Source organism: Macaca thibetana, chromosome 7 (assembly GCF_024542745.1).
Source record: "Macaca thibetana thibetana isolate TM-01 chromosome 7, ASM2454274v1, whole genome shotgun sequence".
NCBI lineage: Eukaryota > Metazoa > Chordata > Mammalia > Primates > Cercopithecidae > Macaca > Macaca thibetana.
This window is the reverse complement of record NC_065584.1, coordinates 96,321,912-96,340,779: the sequence shown is the minus strand read 5'-3', so window position 1 is coordinate 96,340,779 and position 18,868 is coordinate 96,321,912. Positions and strand designations below refer to the sequence as shown.

Genomic DNA, 18,868 nt, shown 5'->3' with positions numbered 1-18,868 from the left:
TACTTCAGTGTGTTTTTGTGATGTCCAGTAACAGTCTTTCATTTCCATGTTTAGCATTCCCATAAGGACCTCTTATAAGGCTGGTCTAGTGGTAACACATTCCCCTAGCATTTTCTTGTCTGAAAAGGATTTAATATCTCCTTCACTTTTGAAGCTTAGTTTGGCTGGATATGACATTCTTGGTTGGAATTATTTTTTTAAAGATACTGAATATAGGCCCCCAATTATTTCTACTGTAAGGCCCATGTTTGCCTGATGGGATTCCCTTTGTACATGACCTGCTCTTTCTCTCTAACTGCCTTTGAGAATTTTTCTTTTGCAATGATTTCAAAGAAACTGAAGACTCTATACGTTGGTGAAAGTCATCTTGTACAGTATCTTGCAGGGGTTCTATGAATTTCCTGAATTTGCAGGTTGACCTCTTTAGTGAGGTCTGGGAATTTTCATGGATAATATTCTTATATCCTCAAATATGTTTTCCCAGTTGCTTTCTAACTCTATGTCTTTCAGGAATGCCAGTGAGTCATAGGTGTGGTCTTCTACATAATCTCATATTTCTTTGAGGTTTTGTTTATTTTTTATAATTCTTCTTTCTTTATCTTTGTCTGCCTGCATTGATTCAAAGAAGTTGTTTTTGAATTCTGAGATTCTTTTATCAGCTTTCTCTCTTTTGTTAGTAATGCTTCCAATTGTAATCCAATTTCTGTTGTGAGTGATTCTTTTCCAGAAGTTCAATTGATTCTTTTGTAAAATGACTATGACATCTTTCAGCTTCTGGGCCATTTTACTATTTTCCTTGGATTGAATTTCAACCTTCTCCTATATCTTGATGAGTTACCTTCCTTGTTATCTGGATTCTGAATTATATGTCTGTCATTTCAACCATTTTAGTATGGTTAAGCATCATTGCTGGAGAGCTAGTGTGGTCATTTGGAGGTCAGAAGATACTCTGGCTTTTAGAGTTGCCAGAGTTCTTGCACTAGTTCTTTCTCATCTGTATGGGCTGATGTTCCTTTAATCTTTTAAGTCACTGTCTTTTTGATGGAGCTTTTTGCTTTTATACTCTTTGATCCCCTTGAGGGTTTGACTGTGGTGCAAATTAGGTTTAGCCAACTGGCTTCATTTTTGGATGCTTTCAGGGAACCAAGGCTCAGTTCAGCACTCCTGACCTGCATGCCCTTATCACTGGGGGCTGGGAACAGGCCAGCAGCTTTGTTCTCTGGCCCCTCAAGGTTAAGCACCCGCTGTGCTGGAGGAGCTGAAGTGTTCACAGTCCACTAGCAGCAACACTGTGATGAGGGCTGCCAATAAAAGTGATCCAGTGGGGCAGTGGTGTGTCGTTATATGTGTGTGCACTAGTGAGGCAGTGGGAGGAGGCTGTGGGTGGGTACACCAGGCAGGAGAAGGCTGTGGATGGTTGCACACCAGCAGAGGTCTTTCTGCAAAAGTGCTCTGACAGGTAGGTGTTGTCTGCTGTTGAAAAACATGTAGCAGTGGCTGCTTGTAAGTGCTTTGGCTGGGCAGCTGAGGGTGTGCTATAAGTTATATGGCCAGGCAGGGACCCTGGGAGAGGCCAGCAGACAGGTGGAACACTCAGATCAGATTGTTTCTGTCCCACAGCAAGACATCCTTGCTCTGTCGAGGTCCAACAGCTAACAAAGGCTAACGCTGCCTAGAGGAGTATGCCAAGCCTAGGGGGGTGGGCTTTCATGGCCATGCTCCATGACAGATATTCCCATGCCAACCCCCCTGGACTTTGCACAGGCTGGAGTTCTGTCTCTGCTAACTCTCAGGGAAGATCTCCCTGCCACCTTAAATATCTGTGGGGGTTGCAGGATATCCTGCAGCTGGGATCTCAAAGGTCTGTGGTGAAAGTGGACCACTCTATGCCTATTTCATTCACTCCTTTCCTAGGAGCTGCTTGGGGCTAGGAATGAGTCTTACTGCTTGGCAACCCCATGTAGGGTTCCTAGCTTCTTACCTTTCAACTCGAGGTCTACATCTTCCCTCTGTCCCCTCTCAATACCTTCTTTCTGAAGATCTGTTCAGAATATGCCAGTCTAATTGATAGTCTGCTCTCCATTAGTGGCAGAAGCTATTCCTGGCTGCATTTAGTCAGCCATCTTGGCTGGTCCCCACCTTGAGTATTTTAAAACCATACCCATCACACATATTCTAACCCCAAAACACAATACATTAAAAAATTGATATATTGAACTCACCAGATTTTCTTTCTAAATAACTCTTGGCACCATATAACGTTTTTTAAAAAGCTACTTATTAGATCCCCTTTCATAATTTCAGATTGGCAAATATATAGTCTTGCAATTATAGGTGCAGGCAAGGATGTTGCACAATGGGAACTCATTAGCTGCATCAGGAATATAAATTAATATGCCTACTTTGGTGAACAGTTTGGCAATACCTAGCTAGTCAAGTTTAAAATATACACAACCTACAAAACAATAATTCTACTCTGAGGTATGGTGTTTCTCAATGGGACCTTATTGGTTATTTGGGCAGGATAAGTCTCTCTTGTGGAATATTTTGTATATCCTTAATCTGTGCACACTATGAGTTATATTCCCTACCATGGTAATTAGAACAACCAAATATTCTTCACCCATTACTAATCACTTCTAACTGGAAGTTTATACTTGGTTGAAAAACCGTGAGAGAAACTGACATATACATCAAAAGACAAGTCCAAGAATCTTCTTTAAATCCTTTTATAGTGGTATAATAGAGTTAAGCATCTTAAGTAACCATCTGTGGAACATTAATCAATATATTATAGATCTTCCCATAATGCAATCATATACAACTATTAAAATGGCTTTAATGAAGCTACATTTATCACTATGGGTAAAATTCCTGAAGGTAATGCTGATTGAAAAGCATGTAGTCATATACGACTTATGTAAAGTTTATTAAAAATATGTTTATCCCTAAATAATATATGATAGAATACATGGATGCAGTAAATTCAATTTTAGAACAGTGGTGTCTTCTGCTAGGGAATAGTGGGAAAGTCTTCACAGAGATGTACATAGGAGGTGTGACTGCACAGAAGTGCATATGAGAATGCATAGCCAATGCTAAGAATCTTATGGAGCTTATTGGCCCAGGGATCTGAAAATGATTATGGGCTGAGGTATATGAAAAATAGCAGGGTTAGAACACTAAAAGGCCTTTACAACCATTTAGAGTAAAAAAAAGTTTTACAAAGATTAGATAAGATCTCAGTTAAGACAGGTACTATAGCGTTGAAGCCCACTTTTTATTTTTGTTGAAATTTTAAAATTTTGATTAATATTTCAGGGTTCAGGTCCCTAAGACCACACTCAGATTTGGTAATTCTCTAGGAGGACTCAACCTTTCCTCATACAATGATGATTTACCACAGGAATAGGAGGGAAAAAATAATATTGGCAAAGAGAAAGGTAGATGGGGGAATCTGGAAGAACCCAGGCATATACTTTCAAGAGTTCCCTCTCTGTTTAAACATGTCCCTGTTAAACATAGGACATGTTTAATTCCTGCATCAGTGAGTTTGACAACATGTGTGAAATGTTTTCCACCAGGGAAGTTCCTTAGGGAACTTTTTATTGGGGGCTGGTCACAAAGGCACCTCTGCCTAACATGAGCTAAAATTCTAGACTCTCAGAAGGAAGGCATATAATTAGCCTAAACCAAGTTGTTTGCATACAGTTTGTGCACAGTGAGCCACTCTTATCACTTAGCGTGGTGGGAAATCTCCCAAAATCCAAGTTACTAATGCCAGGTAAAGGCCAACCTTGCAGGCAGGCCTTTAAAAACATAGCAACTTCAGACTAGTGAATTATGCTTTGCTTCACAATTTATTTTTTTGTTGAATGGTATATTAACTTGGTCAGGGCTCACTTAAAAGTCACACATTTATTGAATTCGTACTAGTCATTTCAGGGCAAGATAGTAACTAAATATCTCATCAGAGATTGGAATTAAAGTGGACATACAAGTGTCTGAATGTTTCAGAAACCCTAACTCCTTCCTCCCTTTTCTCTTCTCCAAACTTCTCCAAGCATACTATATTAATTTGGAATGATTGAAAAAGAGGTAAGCAGTTTTAGGGCCTTTTGCAATGACTGAGATTTCTAGGTGACTAGAAGTGGGGCAGGGTATGACATTAACCAGAGGAGATAGGATCTACTTCTCTATTAATACATTATGTTTCCTTCCAAGAACATGGATGGTGGGACTGAAAATTTCATCCAGTTCTTTTAATTGATCTTAATTTTGAAGGGGTTTCTGTCCATGTGGTATAATTTTAATAGTATGTCTAGTATATGAAATGATTCTCCACCTGCAATTAGATTACACATTTAATAAAAAGTTGAAATGGTAGATAGGGAATCTGTGTTTTGGAAGAAAAAAGCCAAATTTATCTTAAAAGCAGGGGAATGGTTTGTTCATCCTCTGGAAATGATCTAGAGAGAGCTTTTTATGAAGGATAATTTCCTTTAGAAAAGAGGAGAGAGTTGTTTTAGCTACAAGCATAATTAAATGCACTAAGATATATAGATTCTTTTCCCAGTTCTATTAAAGTACAGAATAATCTGTCTATATAATTACATTTGCCTTTATCTTTATCATAAGGTAGGCATACACCATCAGATATTTTAGTATTATTGACCCTATTTTTATTCTTTTTCCCTCATGTTCAAATGACTTGATATGAAATTTCCTTTCTACTGGTAAGAAAAAAAATATTGATGGTTAATTAAAAAGATACTCCAGTAATGACACATTCTGACTAGTGACTGCTTGCTACTCTGTTATTTGGATTGACACTTAGATTGTGAAAGCAAGACCTTTTTGTCACATTTATATTAAAAAAGAAGTTCAGGAAACAATTTGAGTCAGTGTTACTGAATAGCTCTAAAATGCCCCGTAAAATTATTCTGTTTCGTTCTGAGAACCTCTTTCCTACCTTGCGGTTCTTATTCAGGTAATGTTGCAGTATGAGCTCAATCAGAAATTTGAGAGTTGGTATTAAAAAGGTTTTTTATTTTTTTATTTTTTTATTTTTTTCCACTTGGCCAATTGCTAGCGGCCAGCTGGGGAGGATGTCTGGCTTAAAACCATAATAAATGAAGCTTCCATTAGGCTCCTAGGCTTGGGGCCATTTCCTGTAAAGATCTTGCTCTGCCGTTAGTGGTTTGCAGAAGCAAAATGCATATTTTTGTTCAATAAATGAAAGCTGAAGATTACCAGGTAGGAGAGCATAGGTATCATGTTTTGTGAAGAGATCCTGCTCTTCAAGGGTTACATTTTAACTTGTAGCCCTTTGAGTATTTATGACAATAACCTATGAACTTGCCTCATGGTAGAAAGTGGAAGAAATATGTTTATTTTTAAATATCCTTCTAGAGGAAGCAAACAATATAATATTCAGATAGTTGAATTTGTCTCAGCAGCCTTTCTAAACCTGACTCTTAGATTTATTATTTCTTTACTTTTTGCTTTGTCTGGAAAATACATTGTTCATTGGAGAAGTAACATTTTCAGGTATAAAAGAGACCATTACCTTTACATACTTTAAGAACACTTTTTTTTTTTCTGGACACATCTTTTTATGTTTATATGTTTGTAATTCTTTATATATGATTGTTTATTCTGTTATTTTATTCTGTATTTTATGCTGTTGTTGCTTATTTTGGAAAATATATTGTTCTGGAAAATACACTGTTTATTGGAGAAGTGACATTTTCAGGTACTAAAGAGTCCAAGGGTGTATTAGCTTTACACACCTTAAGAATCCTTATTTTCTCTGGGCATATCTTTTTGTGTTTATATGTTTATAATTTTCTGCACATGGTTGTGTACTACTCACATACTTGGCGAAATTATGGTCAGCATGCTTTGCAAAACCTAAATGAGTTCTGGTTCTGAATAAGATAGAATAAAAACACTTCAGCGTTTTTCTTCCACTGAACACAAATACGAAATCTGAATGAAATGTATGGTAAAGCTAGTTGAAGTCTCAGAAAAGTAAAGCTACAGCTTCAACAAATAGGAAAGCCATTCTCCTCATTCATCAGATTGGCTCCTGCAGTTTACCATTGCCAACTGCTTACTATCTCTATTCATAGATCGCCTGGGAGCTGGGTCATGACAAAATTGGACTATTTCTCCAGTGTGAATTTAATGCAGCCCCAGATCCAGACGTTAGCAGTGGGATCTCAGGGAGAAAGAGAAAGAGATGACCTCTAGCTGTGGCCCAAGGAGAAAAGGGAAGTCCTGAAGCTAAGAGGGAGGGGGAAATCCCCTACCTTGTGTGTCTCCTTTATCTCACTTTTGTCATGCCCGGGCTCCCCAACAGTCTTGTGGTGGAGGCAGTGGCAGCAAAAGCAACTGGTAGTAGGAAACTGCAGAAGCAAAAATAATGGGTTAGGAGTATGTGCTTTCTATTTGGTAAAATAGAGCTATTTGGTAGCTCGTAGTGGCAGGGCCAATTGGGTTTTAAAATTTGTTTTGTTTTTTAAATCTCTCTGTCTTTGCCACAACCCATAGATGTAGGTTGTTCCCAATTGTTAAATGAAAAAGGGTGAGTTCTAGGATGCCAGAAAGTATCACAGGAGACAGCTGAGAAGGAAGGGCTTGGGAAGTGATCAAATACATTGTGAACCCTTGGACTCACCCATAGCCTGAACACACATGGATCTGACACTTATTAGCATACCAATGACTTTGAGAACGGGGTTCATGGGTAGAAGTCCACTCAAGTCCCTGACTGACCTCTGCATCCTATACAAGCAGGGAATATCTAAATGAACCTGCATAGCTATTGAAAACTAAACTGATATTGGAACCATAGCCAACAGAAGGTGGGCTGAAATTTGTGGCTAGAAGCTAACCAGATCAAGTGCTTGCATAAACAATGATATCAGCATCTTTGTAGACTTAAATAAAACAGAGAGTTTTATAACATTCAAAATGTCCAAGGTATAATTTAGATTGGTTTATGAAGAAATGTAAAAATGTTAACTCATATGGGAAAGGCAATTAACAGATGAAAATGAAAATATGACTTTAAAGGAGCTATTGTAGAATGCTCAAAAGAATAATCATGAGCCTTGAGATAAAATTTAAGATAGAAACTATAAGCAAGGAAAGATGTGAAGTAGCACCAGTGGAAACCAGAACTGAAAAATACAATAGCTGCCTGCCCCACCCATTCTCCCCCCCATCAAAAAATAAACCTCACTGTATGGATTCAATAGCAGAATGGGGATGACAGAGGAAAGAGTCAGTAAAACTGAAGATAAATCAGTAAAGGGTACCCAATCTGAAGAAAGAAAAAGAAGATTGAAAATAATAAACAGAGTCTCCAGGATTATAGAACAATCACAAAAGGCATAATATTTGTATCACTGGAGTTCCAGAAAGAAGGGAGAGAGTGAGGCTCAACAAGTATTCAAAGAAATGATGGCTGAAACATTGATAGATTCAAGAAGCTAAGCTAACCCCAAATGGGATGAATCCAAATAAACACATACCCAGACACATCATAAACTGCTAAAAACTTAAAGAAAAAAATATTGAAGTCGGTCAGAGCAATGATAACTGATATATGGAAGAACAATGGTTCAAATGGCTGAGATTTCTCATCAGAAATCATGGCGGCCAGGAGAAAATGGCACATCTGTTTTTCAAGTGTTGAAAGAAAAGTATAGAATTTAATATCTAGCTAAAATATCCTTCAGAAATGAAGGCGAAAAGTATATTCTGAGATTGGGAAAAACTAAGAGAATTTGGAGGCAGCAGACCTGCCATAAAATAACAAGAAAACTTCTTAAGCAGATGAGAAATGGTACAAGAAGGAAATATGGAATATCAGAAACAAGGAAATGCAAATGAAAAATATAATAGCCTTTCTATTTTTTATTATATTATAAAAATATAATAGCCTTTCTTTCTATTTGTTTCTCTTGAATTTAAGTATGGCTTATGGTTGAAATCAAAAGTTAAACATGGTCTGATACAAATTTTCACTGTATTTAGATGTAATATATAAGACAGCATATGTAGTATTATATTATGGGAGGAGATACCTATATGCTGGTATGGTAGACAGGATAATCTCCCTTCCCTAACCCCAGATACCCACATCCTTATCCCAGGATCCTGTGAATATGTTACCTTATGTGGCACAAAGGACTTGTAGATGGATCTAACAGACTTTAAGACAGAATAACCTTTGTTTTCCTGGTGGGCCCAATCAAGTAACATGAGTCCTTAAAAGTGGAAGAGGAAAACAAAATAGTGGGATACATCAATGAGAGAGACTTAACTCACTGTCTCTGGCTTTGAAGATGGAGAAAGGGGTCAGAGAATGTGGGCAGCCTCTAAAACAGTCCTTAGCTGACTAATCAGCTAAACATGGCTGTCAATGAAAATTTTTTAAAAATGGAATTTTGCTAAGGCTGAGAAAGATAAAGAAATGGATTCTCAACTATAACCTCCAAAAAAAAAAAAAATGCATTCTTGTCAGCACTTTGATTTTAGCCGGACAAGACCCATCTCAGACTTTCTCAGAACTGAAAAATAATACATTTATCTTTTTAAGCCACTAAGTTTTTAGTTATTTGTTATAGGAACAATACAAAACAAATGCAGGTGATCTGGTTTCTCTGCTCCAGTTGAAACAGTAAAATATTAATTCTACATAAAATGTGGAAAATTAACTATACATACCGGTAACCCCTAGAATAATCACTGAAAATTTATACAGAGATATAGTCAAAATCATAATTGATAAATTAAAATAGAACACTATAACCTCAACAAATGAAGAAAAAGGGGAACAGAAAAAATGAAAAACAGAACAAGAAAGAAATAATAAAATGGCAGACCTAAATCCAGACCTATCAATTATACGTTAAATATAAGTGGTCTAAACAAACCAACTAAGAGCTAGAGATTGTCAGACTCTGTTTTTAAAAATGTCCTAGCTATGTGCTTTCTGTAAGAAACTCACTTCAAATATATTGTTGTTGTAAGCTGAAAAGCAGAAAGAACAGAGGGAAATAAAACCCACACAAACACAAACCAAAAGTAAATTAGCATGACTATGTTAAAATCAAACAAGATAGGCTTCAGAACTAGAAAATCATCAGGGATAAAGATAGACATTACATATTGATTGAAGGGTTAGTTCAGGAAGAAGCTATAACAATCATACATGTGTGTGCAACAACAGAGCTTCAAAATACAGAAGCAAAAACTGATGTAACTGAAAGGAGAAATAGAGAAATTGACAACTATAATTGAAAAATTACTCCTCTCTCAGTAATAGAAGATCAGCAAGGATACAGAAGAACTGAACTATCAACCAACAAAATCTAATGGACATTTATACGATACTCCACTCAACCATAGTAGTATATACCGTCTTTTCAAATGCACTGGAACATTTGCCAAGACAGACCACATTGAGGGGTCAAAGTCAAACCTTAAGATATTAAAAGAATTAAAATCATATAGAGAATGACTTCTGGTCATAATTGAGTTAAACTGGAAATTAATAAAAATATAGATAGAAAAATCTTCAGATACTTAGAAATTACCAATATGCTTTTGACTTAACCATGACCTAAAGAGGAAATTTCAAGAAAAATAAAAAATAATGAAAGTGAGACCAGGAATGGTGGCTCACACCTGTAATCTCAGCACTTTGGGAGGCTGAGGTGGGTGGATCACTTGAGGTCAGAAGTTCAAGACCAGCCTGACCAACATGATGAAACCCTGTCTCTACTAAAAATACAAAATTGCCAAGCATGGTGGCACATGCCTGTAATCCCAGGTATTTGGGAGGCTGCTGCAGGAGAATTGCTTGAACCAGGGAGGTGGAGGTTGCAGTGAGCTGAGATCATGCCATTACACTCCAGCCTGGGCTACAAGAGTGAAACTCCATCTCAAAAAAAAAAAAAAAAAAAAAAAAAAATGAAAAATAAAACATAATTTTACATAATAAATGGCCCAAAGAAGAAGTTTCAAGATAAATTAGAAAATATTTTAAACAGGAAAAAAATGAAAATACGACGTTTCACATCTTGTGGCATGCAGCTAATATGTAGCCTTAAACCTTATTTTTAAAACAAAGAAAATGCTCAAGGCCATAATCTAGGCCAATGGTTGGCAAACTTTCTCTGTGTATGTTTGGACAGTAAATATTTTAGGCTTTATGGGCCATATGGTATCTGCCACAACTATTAAACCCTGCCATTGTGCAAAAGCAGTCATGGCCAATATGTAAACACATCAGTGTGGCTACATTCAATAAAACTTTATGTATAAAAACAGGTGGTTGTATGGATTTGACCTGTGGATTACCACCCTCTGATTTAGCCACCACCTTAAGAAAATAAAAAAAGTAAGACCAAATTAAACCTAAATCAAGAAGAGAGAAATAAATCATAAAGACAAGAGTAGAAATGTATGATATTGAAATAATAAAACAATGAAAATTAAAAACCAAAATCTGGTCCTTTGAAAAAATAATCCATAAAATTAATAAACCTCTAGCACTATACTTACTGGAGAAAGATTGAATGCTTTTTAAGACTGAGGGGAAAAAAAAAGAATATTCATTCTCACTAATACTATTCACTATCTTATTTGAAGTCTTAGTTTAATAAGGCAAGAAAAAGAAAAGGCATAGCATATGGAGAGGAAGAAATAAAAATGCCCAACATGATTTTCTATGTAGAAGACCTAAAGGAATATAATAAAACCAATAAGTAAATTTTGGAAGTTACAGGGTACAAAGCCAATATAAAAAAATTAAATTGTTTATGTTTATGCTGAAAATACACAATTGGAAACAAAAATGAAAAGCCATTTACAATAGCTTCAACAAAAATGAAATACAAATAAACCTAATAAAACATGTACTGGGTATGTGTGTTAAAATCAGAGAATGCTGATGAAAGAAACCAAGGAAGACCTAAATAAATGGAGAGGCCTGCCATGTTCTTGTATTGGAGACTAAACATAGTAAATATATCAGCACTCTCCAAACTGCTCTATTTATTAAAAACAGTACTAATCAAAATGTTAGCAGTATATTTTTTATAGAGAGTAACTAATTCTGAAATTTATATAGAAATACAGAAATCTAGAATAGCTAAACAAATTTGGAGAGGTCACACTACCCAATTAGAAGACTATCATGCTTCAGTAATCAAAATGGTATTGGAATAGTTACATAGATCAATGGAAATGAATAATGAGTCAATGTTATATACCTACAAAGATGTACCATCAATTTTCAATGAAAGTACAAAAGCAATTCAGTGGAGATATTACAGTCTTTTAAAACAATGACATTGGAAAAAATTATTCACATGTGAAAAATGAACCTTAAACTAAATATAACACTATACAAAAGTTATCTAAAATAAATTATAAATCTAAGTGTAAAATGTAAAACTATATTACTATTAGAAAACATGGGAGAAAACCTTTGTTAATTGCGATTAGACAAGGAGTTCTTATACATGACACCAAAAGTACATAACATAAAATTTTAAAAGATGACTTGTTAGACTATATCAAAATTAAAAACTTTTACTGTGCAAAAGACACTACTAAGAATGAGAAGACAAGCTACACAGTAGGGGAAATATTTTCGAATTATGTGTTCAACAAAGGACTAATATCCAAAATATTTAAAGAACTCTCATAACTCAACAATAAGAAAATAACCCAATTTCTAAAAATTGTGTAAAAATCTTGAATAGACAGCGTATCAAAGTAGATAAAAAGACAGGAAATGCATAAAAAGGTTTTCAACATCACACATTAGGAAAATGAAAGTTAAAAACCCAGATGTTGATAATACTAGGTACATACCTATTAGAATGGCTAAAATTAAAAGTCCTGATAGTACTAAGTCCTGAGTAGGACATAGACAACTGGAATTCTCATAATTGTTGGCAGAAATGCAAATTGCTACTGTTAAAGTCTGGCAAAGAGTTGTCAAGTTCTTTATAAAGTTAAACATTCCCTTACCAGATGACCCAGCAATCTCACTCTTTGGCATTTATCCCAGAGAAGTGAAAACATATAGTCATACACAAAAATCCTATACACAAATGATTATAGCAGCTTTATTTGTAAGAATTCCAAATTGGAAACAACCCAAATGTCCTTCAAGGGGTAAATAGATAAATTGTGGTACATCCACACAATGGACTACAACTATCTGCAACAAAAAGTTGAACTACTGACATGTGAGGCAACTGGATGAATCTCAAAGGTAACATGCTGAGTGGAAGAAGCCTGTCTTTAAAAGTTACATACTGCATGATTCTGTTTAGAAAACATTCCCTGAAAGACAAAACAATAATGACAGAGAATAGAACGGTGGTTTCCAGAGGAAGGAAGTGGGGGCCTGGGAGCGCGTGATCCTATGGGGATAGACAGACCCCTCTGTGTCCCGATTGTGATGGTGTGAACATAAATCTGTAAATGTGTTAAAATTATAGAACTGTGCACCAAAAGCAAGACAAAAGCCAATTTTGTTTTAGAATGATTTCAAAAATAAAGTGGAAGAAGTCATTTCTTAACAAAACAAAGATGGTGAAACTGTTGGTTCCAGTGTCCAGGGGTTAGGTATATCCCTGCTTTCTACTTGGAATTGCTCTTGAATATATTATAATGTACCAGTAATACGTGCATTCCTACCAGCTTCACCCCCTCAAATAAAGGAGAGAAACTCTCTCTTGGCACAGGACAGTGTAGTGCGTGGAGAAAATAAACATTTTAAAACTTACACACATTCTTTAGCAATGCAACTTTGTTTATACCAACTCCTTTTCTCATTTTTTTTGGAGATGTTTTTGGTTTGCTTGGAAATAAACCTCTTCATTTCATAAGAGGTTGATTCCCATTCCCAGTCTCCCTTCAAAATAGGAAATTTCTCTCAGAGGGGAATGTAAGCCTCTCCCCTAGGATTCCTAAGCTTTGATCTGCATAGTAAGACCAGGGAGATTTGTTGGAAGGCAGATTCTTGGGACTCAGGTTCATTTTCTGTGGTGGAGCCCAGGATTGTCTACTTTTATATTTATTTATTTTGAAACTTGTTTTTCTTTCTTTTTCCCTTTTTTTTTTTTTTTTTTTTTTTTTTGAGATAGAGTCTCACTCCATCACCCAGGCTGGAGTGCAGTGGCACAATCTCAACTCACTGCAACCTCCGCCTCCTCGGTTCGAGCAATTCTTGTGCCTCCACCTCTCAGTTGCTGGCATTACTGGCTAATTATTTTTATTTTTAGTAGAGATGGGATTCTGCCATATTGGCCAGGCTGGTCTTGAACTCCTGACCTCAAGTGATCCACCCGCCTTGGCCTCCCAAAGTGCTGGGATTACAGGTATGAGCCACCACACCTGACTGGGACTGGGTATTTTTAAAGACACTCTTTTGATGAGTCTGTTTGGGGTGCTGTAGGGAACCTCTTTGAGAAAATCTATAGAGTCAGGAATTTAAACTTGTACTTTGTCTGTCTGTCTATCTCCGTCTCGATAGCTCTCATTACTTGTGTTGAAACACATCTGGCTTCACCTGACTGTTTTAAGCATTGTACAGTATCCCACTGTGTGGGCGCATCTGAAGTCTTGCTGCTGCCACGGAAATCACAGTGCTGCTTCTCTGGGCTGTGCTCAGATACACTTTATTTCACACATGTGCTGAGTCTTCATCAGCAGCCACTGCATGACATATGTGTCATTCCCAAACTTCAGTCTCATTGTTTTTGCTGAGAAGTTACTGGCCACCTTCTCCATTTTTATGTTTTCCATATATATTACTTTCTTTACAACAGACTTTTCAGTTATTTAAATTATTTTCTTTTTCTTTCAGCTTTAGATTTTTAGTTCATTTAAATGTTTCTTCTGTCAAAAATTCTATCTGTACAAAAAAATAGCCAGGCATGGTGGCATGCGTCTGTAGTCCCAGCTATTTCGGAGGCTAAAATGGGAGGGTCGCTTGAGCCCAGGAGTTCGAGGCCGCAGTGAGCTGTGATCGTGCCATTGCAGTCCAGCCTGGGCAACTGGAATGAGACCCTGACAAAAAAAAAAAAAAAAAAAAAAAAAAAAAAAAAAATTCTGTCTGGTTGTAATTAGTGTGGAATTTGTATAAATTCTTTTTCTCAGATGTTTCAGTTGCGTTGTTTTGATTTCCACATACACGATAAATTTTTTCAAGACTCTGCTCTCTGTCCCGAGTCTCTCTCATAGTACCCGTCACATTGTGGGTCCTCTGGTTGTATTAGTTGGTTTGACATTTCCCATTTCCTACAGATTCCTCCCGTGTCTCCATAGAATGCTACCCTGTTCTCCTTCATTAGGTGCTATTTGAAGGAAAATATTGCTATATGAAAATAGAGGCAATGCCTTTTATCATATTTGCAAGTCAAGCTGTGAGGTGTGAATTGAATGTACTTGTGTATTGCTAATGTGAAATTCAAGTTTCTGTTTACGATAACGTTTTTAAAAGCTGCAAAAAAGTTGTAAAATATTTTAAACATTTAAAGCCAAAATGACCCAATATGAAGTAATTGAAACAATTTTAAAAGTAGCTAACATTGTATTAAACATTTACTCCGTACCTAGCACTGTTCTAGGTACCAAAGCACTTTCTGTGTATTAGCTCATTCAGTCCTCACCACAGCCTCCTGAGATACTTATTGTTAAACTCATCTGTAACATGGAATAATAATGAGACACAGAGCTCTCACGTAACTTGATTAAGATTATCCAAACAACAAATGATGATAATAATGATAGAGACAGCTTTCTATGACTGAGTGCTTTAAAGCCTCAGACACTGTGCTTTCTACTTTATCTCATCGTATCTGTAAATTAGGTAATCTATCCCCAATGGGTAGGTGAGGCAATGGAGGCTTAGTGAAGTGACGTGCACCTGATCATACATCTAAGTAGAACACAGCAGATCAGAATTTTAACCCATGGAGTCTGTTTTGAGAAGCCAAGCTCTTAATCTTTACTTTATCTACTGAAGATATCAAGTTCATCCTGGGAGAAGCTCTTGCCATGCGCTGGTCATTAGGCAAGGGTTATAGAGACAAAGTCCTGACTTTCAGCAGGCAAATGGCTGCACGCACCCTCATCTCTGGCTTTCTGGATCGTTCTTCACAATGATAAACTGTCCTCTCCTGGAAGGAACTGGGGTGGGGCACAACAGCCAGGGTCCTTGATTTTAGAAAACGTGTTTTGTGGAAGCTCTTGGCCTCTTTTGGCCTCAGCCAAACGTGGCAAAATACAAACAGGCCAGGTTTCAGTGACTACCCATCCTGTTCTTTTTCATACTGAAAGGATTTATTATGAGGCATGTGGCACATAAAATAAGGGTTATTTCTGCAAATTTGATTTTGATTTGATCCCTGATGAGTTCAACCTGTAATATCCCAAATCACCACTTTCCTCCACAGCATTTATGCTACTCTGTAATTACGTATTTACTGTATGTGTGGAGCATCCTTATCTCTCATAACCAACTGTTAGCGAGTGACACTCTCTCATTCGCATTCTCAGGCTAAATCTTGGAAGCTTGCTTTTTTAAAGGGCTTCGTTATAGGAAGTTTGTCATTTCTTCTGAATACGAACAAAGCTCACATTTTTATAAATGTTTATTGCTCTAATCACCTGTATGTGAATGTAAATTTGAAAGATACTAGATGGAATCCCAGTTGATAAGGCCATGGTTTTGTTCTTCAAAATGTACGCTTAATTCTGGGAAGGAAGTTGACATGGTTAAAGAAGGGATCTGCAATCCACAGTCTGCTAGGTTTGCGAAGTTTTGTTACAACACAGCCATATTCTTTCATTTGGGTATTGTGTCTGTCTCCTTTGATGTCACACAGCAGAGTTGAGTAGTAGCGACAGAGACCATCTGGCCCACAAAGTCTGAAATATTTAATAACTGGCTCTGCACTGGGACTGTTTGTTGACCTCCGGTTTAGAGAAGTAGAAAGTCCCCACCCCTTGATCATACTGAAGAACAGCTGCTGTTAGTGTTCTCGTGAATGTCTTTAGCTCTGCCTTCTCTGGGGAGGAAACAAGAAAGTTATCTTTTCATGAAGCATTTGTTTTTGGTGCCAACCTTATAATCTCATTCGTCGTTTTAATGTTTCTACAATTGCTCTGATAAAATTCTTTTAAAAAGTTCTTTAAAAATGCTTTTCCCAATATTTATACAAGTTACCAATCAAATGTTGCAGTCTTAATCACTTTTTGGAAACTAAGATTTTTGAGTCATATTTCCCACTTTGATGTGCCTTACTGCCACCATGAACGTTCTTTTTTTTTTTTTTTTTTTTTTAAAATATATTCTGTTTTCTAGGAGTCACTGAGGCGTATTCTTGAGAAGTGGCTTCTTGGGTCTTCATGCAGCCATGGATCTGGAAAAACCATCTGTTTGGGGCTCATTAAAACAGCGGACCAGGCCATTGTTGATCAACTTGAGCAAGAAGAAGGTGAAAAAGAACCCAAGTAAGCCCCCAGATCTAAGGGCAAGGCATCACTTGGACCGCCGCCTAAGCCTCTCGGTGCCTGATCTCCTGGAGGCTGAGGCCTTGGCTCCAGAGGGCCGGCCTTACTCCGGGCCACAGTCTTCCTACACCTCGGTGCCCAGCAGTCTGTCCACTGCAGGGATCTTTCCCAAGAGCAGCAGTAGCTCCTTGAAACAGTCTGAAGAAGAATTGGATTGGAGCCAGGAAGAAGCCAGCCACCTCCATGTGGTGGAAACAGACTCGGAGGAGGCCTATGCCTCTCCTGAGCAGAGGCGGGTGTCCAGCAACGGCATCTTTGATCTTCAGAAAACTTCCCTTGGAGGGGATGCACCAGAAGAACCAGAGGTGAGAACAGAGCTGGGCTCTCATTTTTTTTCTCTTTCTCTCCCTATCTCTCTCTCTTTTTCTCTCTTTCCCTCTCTCTCTCTCCCTCTCTCCCTCTCTCTTTCTCCCTCTCTCTTTCTCCCTCTCTCTCCCTTTCCCTCTCCTTCTCTCCCTGTCTCTCCCTCTCCCTCTACCCCCTTCTCCCTCTCCCCCCTTCTCTCCCCACCTCACTCTGTCTCTCTCTCCCTCCCTCTCCCTTTCTCTCCCTGTCTCCCTCCCTCTTTTCCTGTCTCCCTCTCTCTCTCCCTGTCTCCCTCCCTCTATCCCTGTCTCCCTCCCTCTCTCCCTCTCTCCCTGTCTCTCTCCCTCTCTCCCTGTCTCCCTCCCTCTCTCCCTCACCCTCCCTCTCTCCCTTTCTCTCTCTCCCTCCCTCTCGCCTTCCCCCTCCCTCTTCCCCTTCCCCTTCCCCTCCCCTTGGAAAATTTGGTTAGGAGTTATTTTCATGGTTAGCTCAGATGGGGAGAATGTTGTTTACAGGAATTTAAATTAATGCAATATTGATTGGACCCGGTGTTCCCATTAGTTTTAGGATTGACCTCTGGGCATTTTAAAGCTATTACAAATAACTCTTCCAGAATACTTTAGGACATTAAAAGCCATATTGGATGAATTCTCTTTTATCTGTCTCCTGGCAAAGAAATTAAGTGCATAACTTTTCCTGGAATTTTTTTTTTAAGTGTATGTTTGTCTCTCTCACTACACTGTTGCCCAGTCATACCTGTAGACAAACCGTGCATATGATTACTCCTAAGAAGTGTATGAATGTACGTCCCCATTTGACTGCCTAAGGATTTGAATTTCCTTCTGTTTTACACGTGTGTGTGCACTTACCTGTGAAGGACTTCATATGCATTCTTTTAAAAAAAGTTAACAAAACTTTAGTATTTCAATAAATTAACCAAATATAGTGACACAAATATTCTATTTCAAAGGTGAGTATAATTTAAATTAAATCCCCAGATTACCAACTCATGATTTAAGTGACTGATGTAATTAATTTTTTTAAAAAAGTCTGTCATTACTGACACTGAAGTAGGTTTCCATGTTGAAGTAAGGGGTTACTTTTTCTGTGTTCCAGGTTAGTGTTACAATTGCATAGGAAACTGGTTGTTCAACTTGGATTTTTAGTTTCACTTTTAGAAACAAAACTAATTGCTTATTCCATATATTGGGGTTTCACTGGAGAAGGGACCATGGATGTTTGGAGGCTATCATGGCCTTATGTGTTAGCAAGCATTACTGTATTAAGACACCACTACTCATAAATGACTTTAACTGTTTTTTTATTTGGCATTACATTTTATAAAATCCATTTGGTAAACTTTTTTTGACTTTATAGTTATTTATAAATTTGAAATACATGTTTCTACTAAACAATATGCAAATGAAGTAGATCATTAAATCAGGTCAGTATACAGAAGGTAACATGTTGAATTATATAATAAAGTTAATCTTCATCTATGTTTTCCTGACCAGAAAATACAAGTGGGCTTCTTGGCTTTGATATGCTAACATTTTCATACTCAGAAGGAATTTTTTTGAAGCAACTGCTGTTAAACGATTTAGAACTTTTATTGTCATGGCTGGGCACGGTGGCTCATGCCTGTAATCTCAGCACTTTGGGAGGCCAAGGCGGGCGGATCATGAGGTCAGGAGATTGAGACCATCCTGGCTAACATGGTGAAACCCCGTCTCTACTAAAAATACAAAAAAATTAGCCGGGCGTGGTGGCGGGTGCCTGTAGTCCCAGCTACTCGGGAGTCTGAGGTGGGAGAATGGCACGAACCCGGGAGGCGGAGCTTGCAGTGAGCCAAGATCGCACCACTGTACTCCAGCCTGGGTGACAGAGTGAGATTCTGTCTCAAAAAAATAATAAAAAATAAAAATAATAAAAATAATTTAATAATAAC

At 37.5% G+C, this 18,868-nt stretch overlaps 1 protein-coding gene across 2 annotated transcripts in view; it reads left to right on the top strand.

Annotated features, from left to right (window-relative positions):
• MCTP2 (multiple C2 and transmembrane domain containing 2) overlaps positions 1-18,868 on the top strand; it is a 259,899-nt gene that overhangs the window by 48,794 nt on the left and 192,237 nt on the right. The window contains exon 2 of one of the 2 annotated variants that reach the window (XM_050799764.1): positions 16,406-16,919. In XM_050799764.1, coding sequence (XP_050655721.1) covers positions 16,458-16,919 — 462 coding nt within the window. In that variant the 5' untranslated portion in view covers positions 16,406-16,457. Of the gene's footprint in view, positions 1-16,405; positions 16,920-18,868 lie in introns of those variants that run through there. The other variant, XM_050799767.1, reaches the window with a different exon arrangement.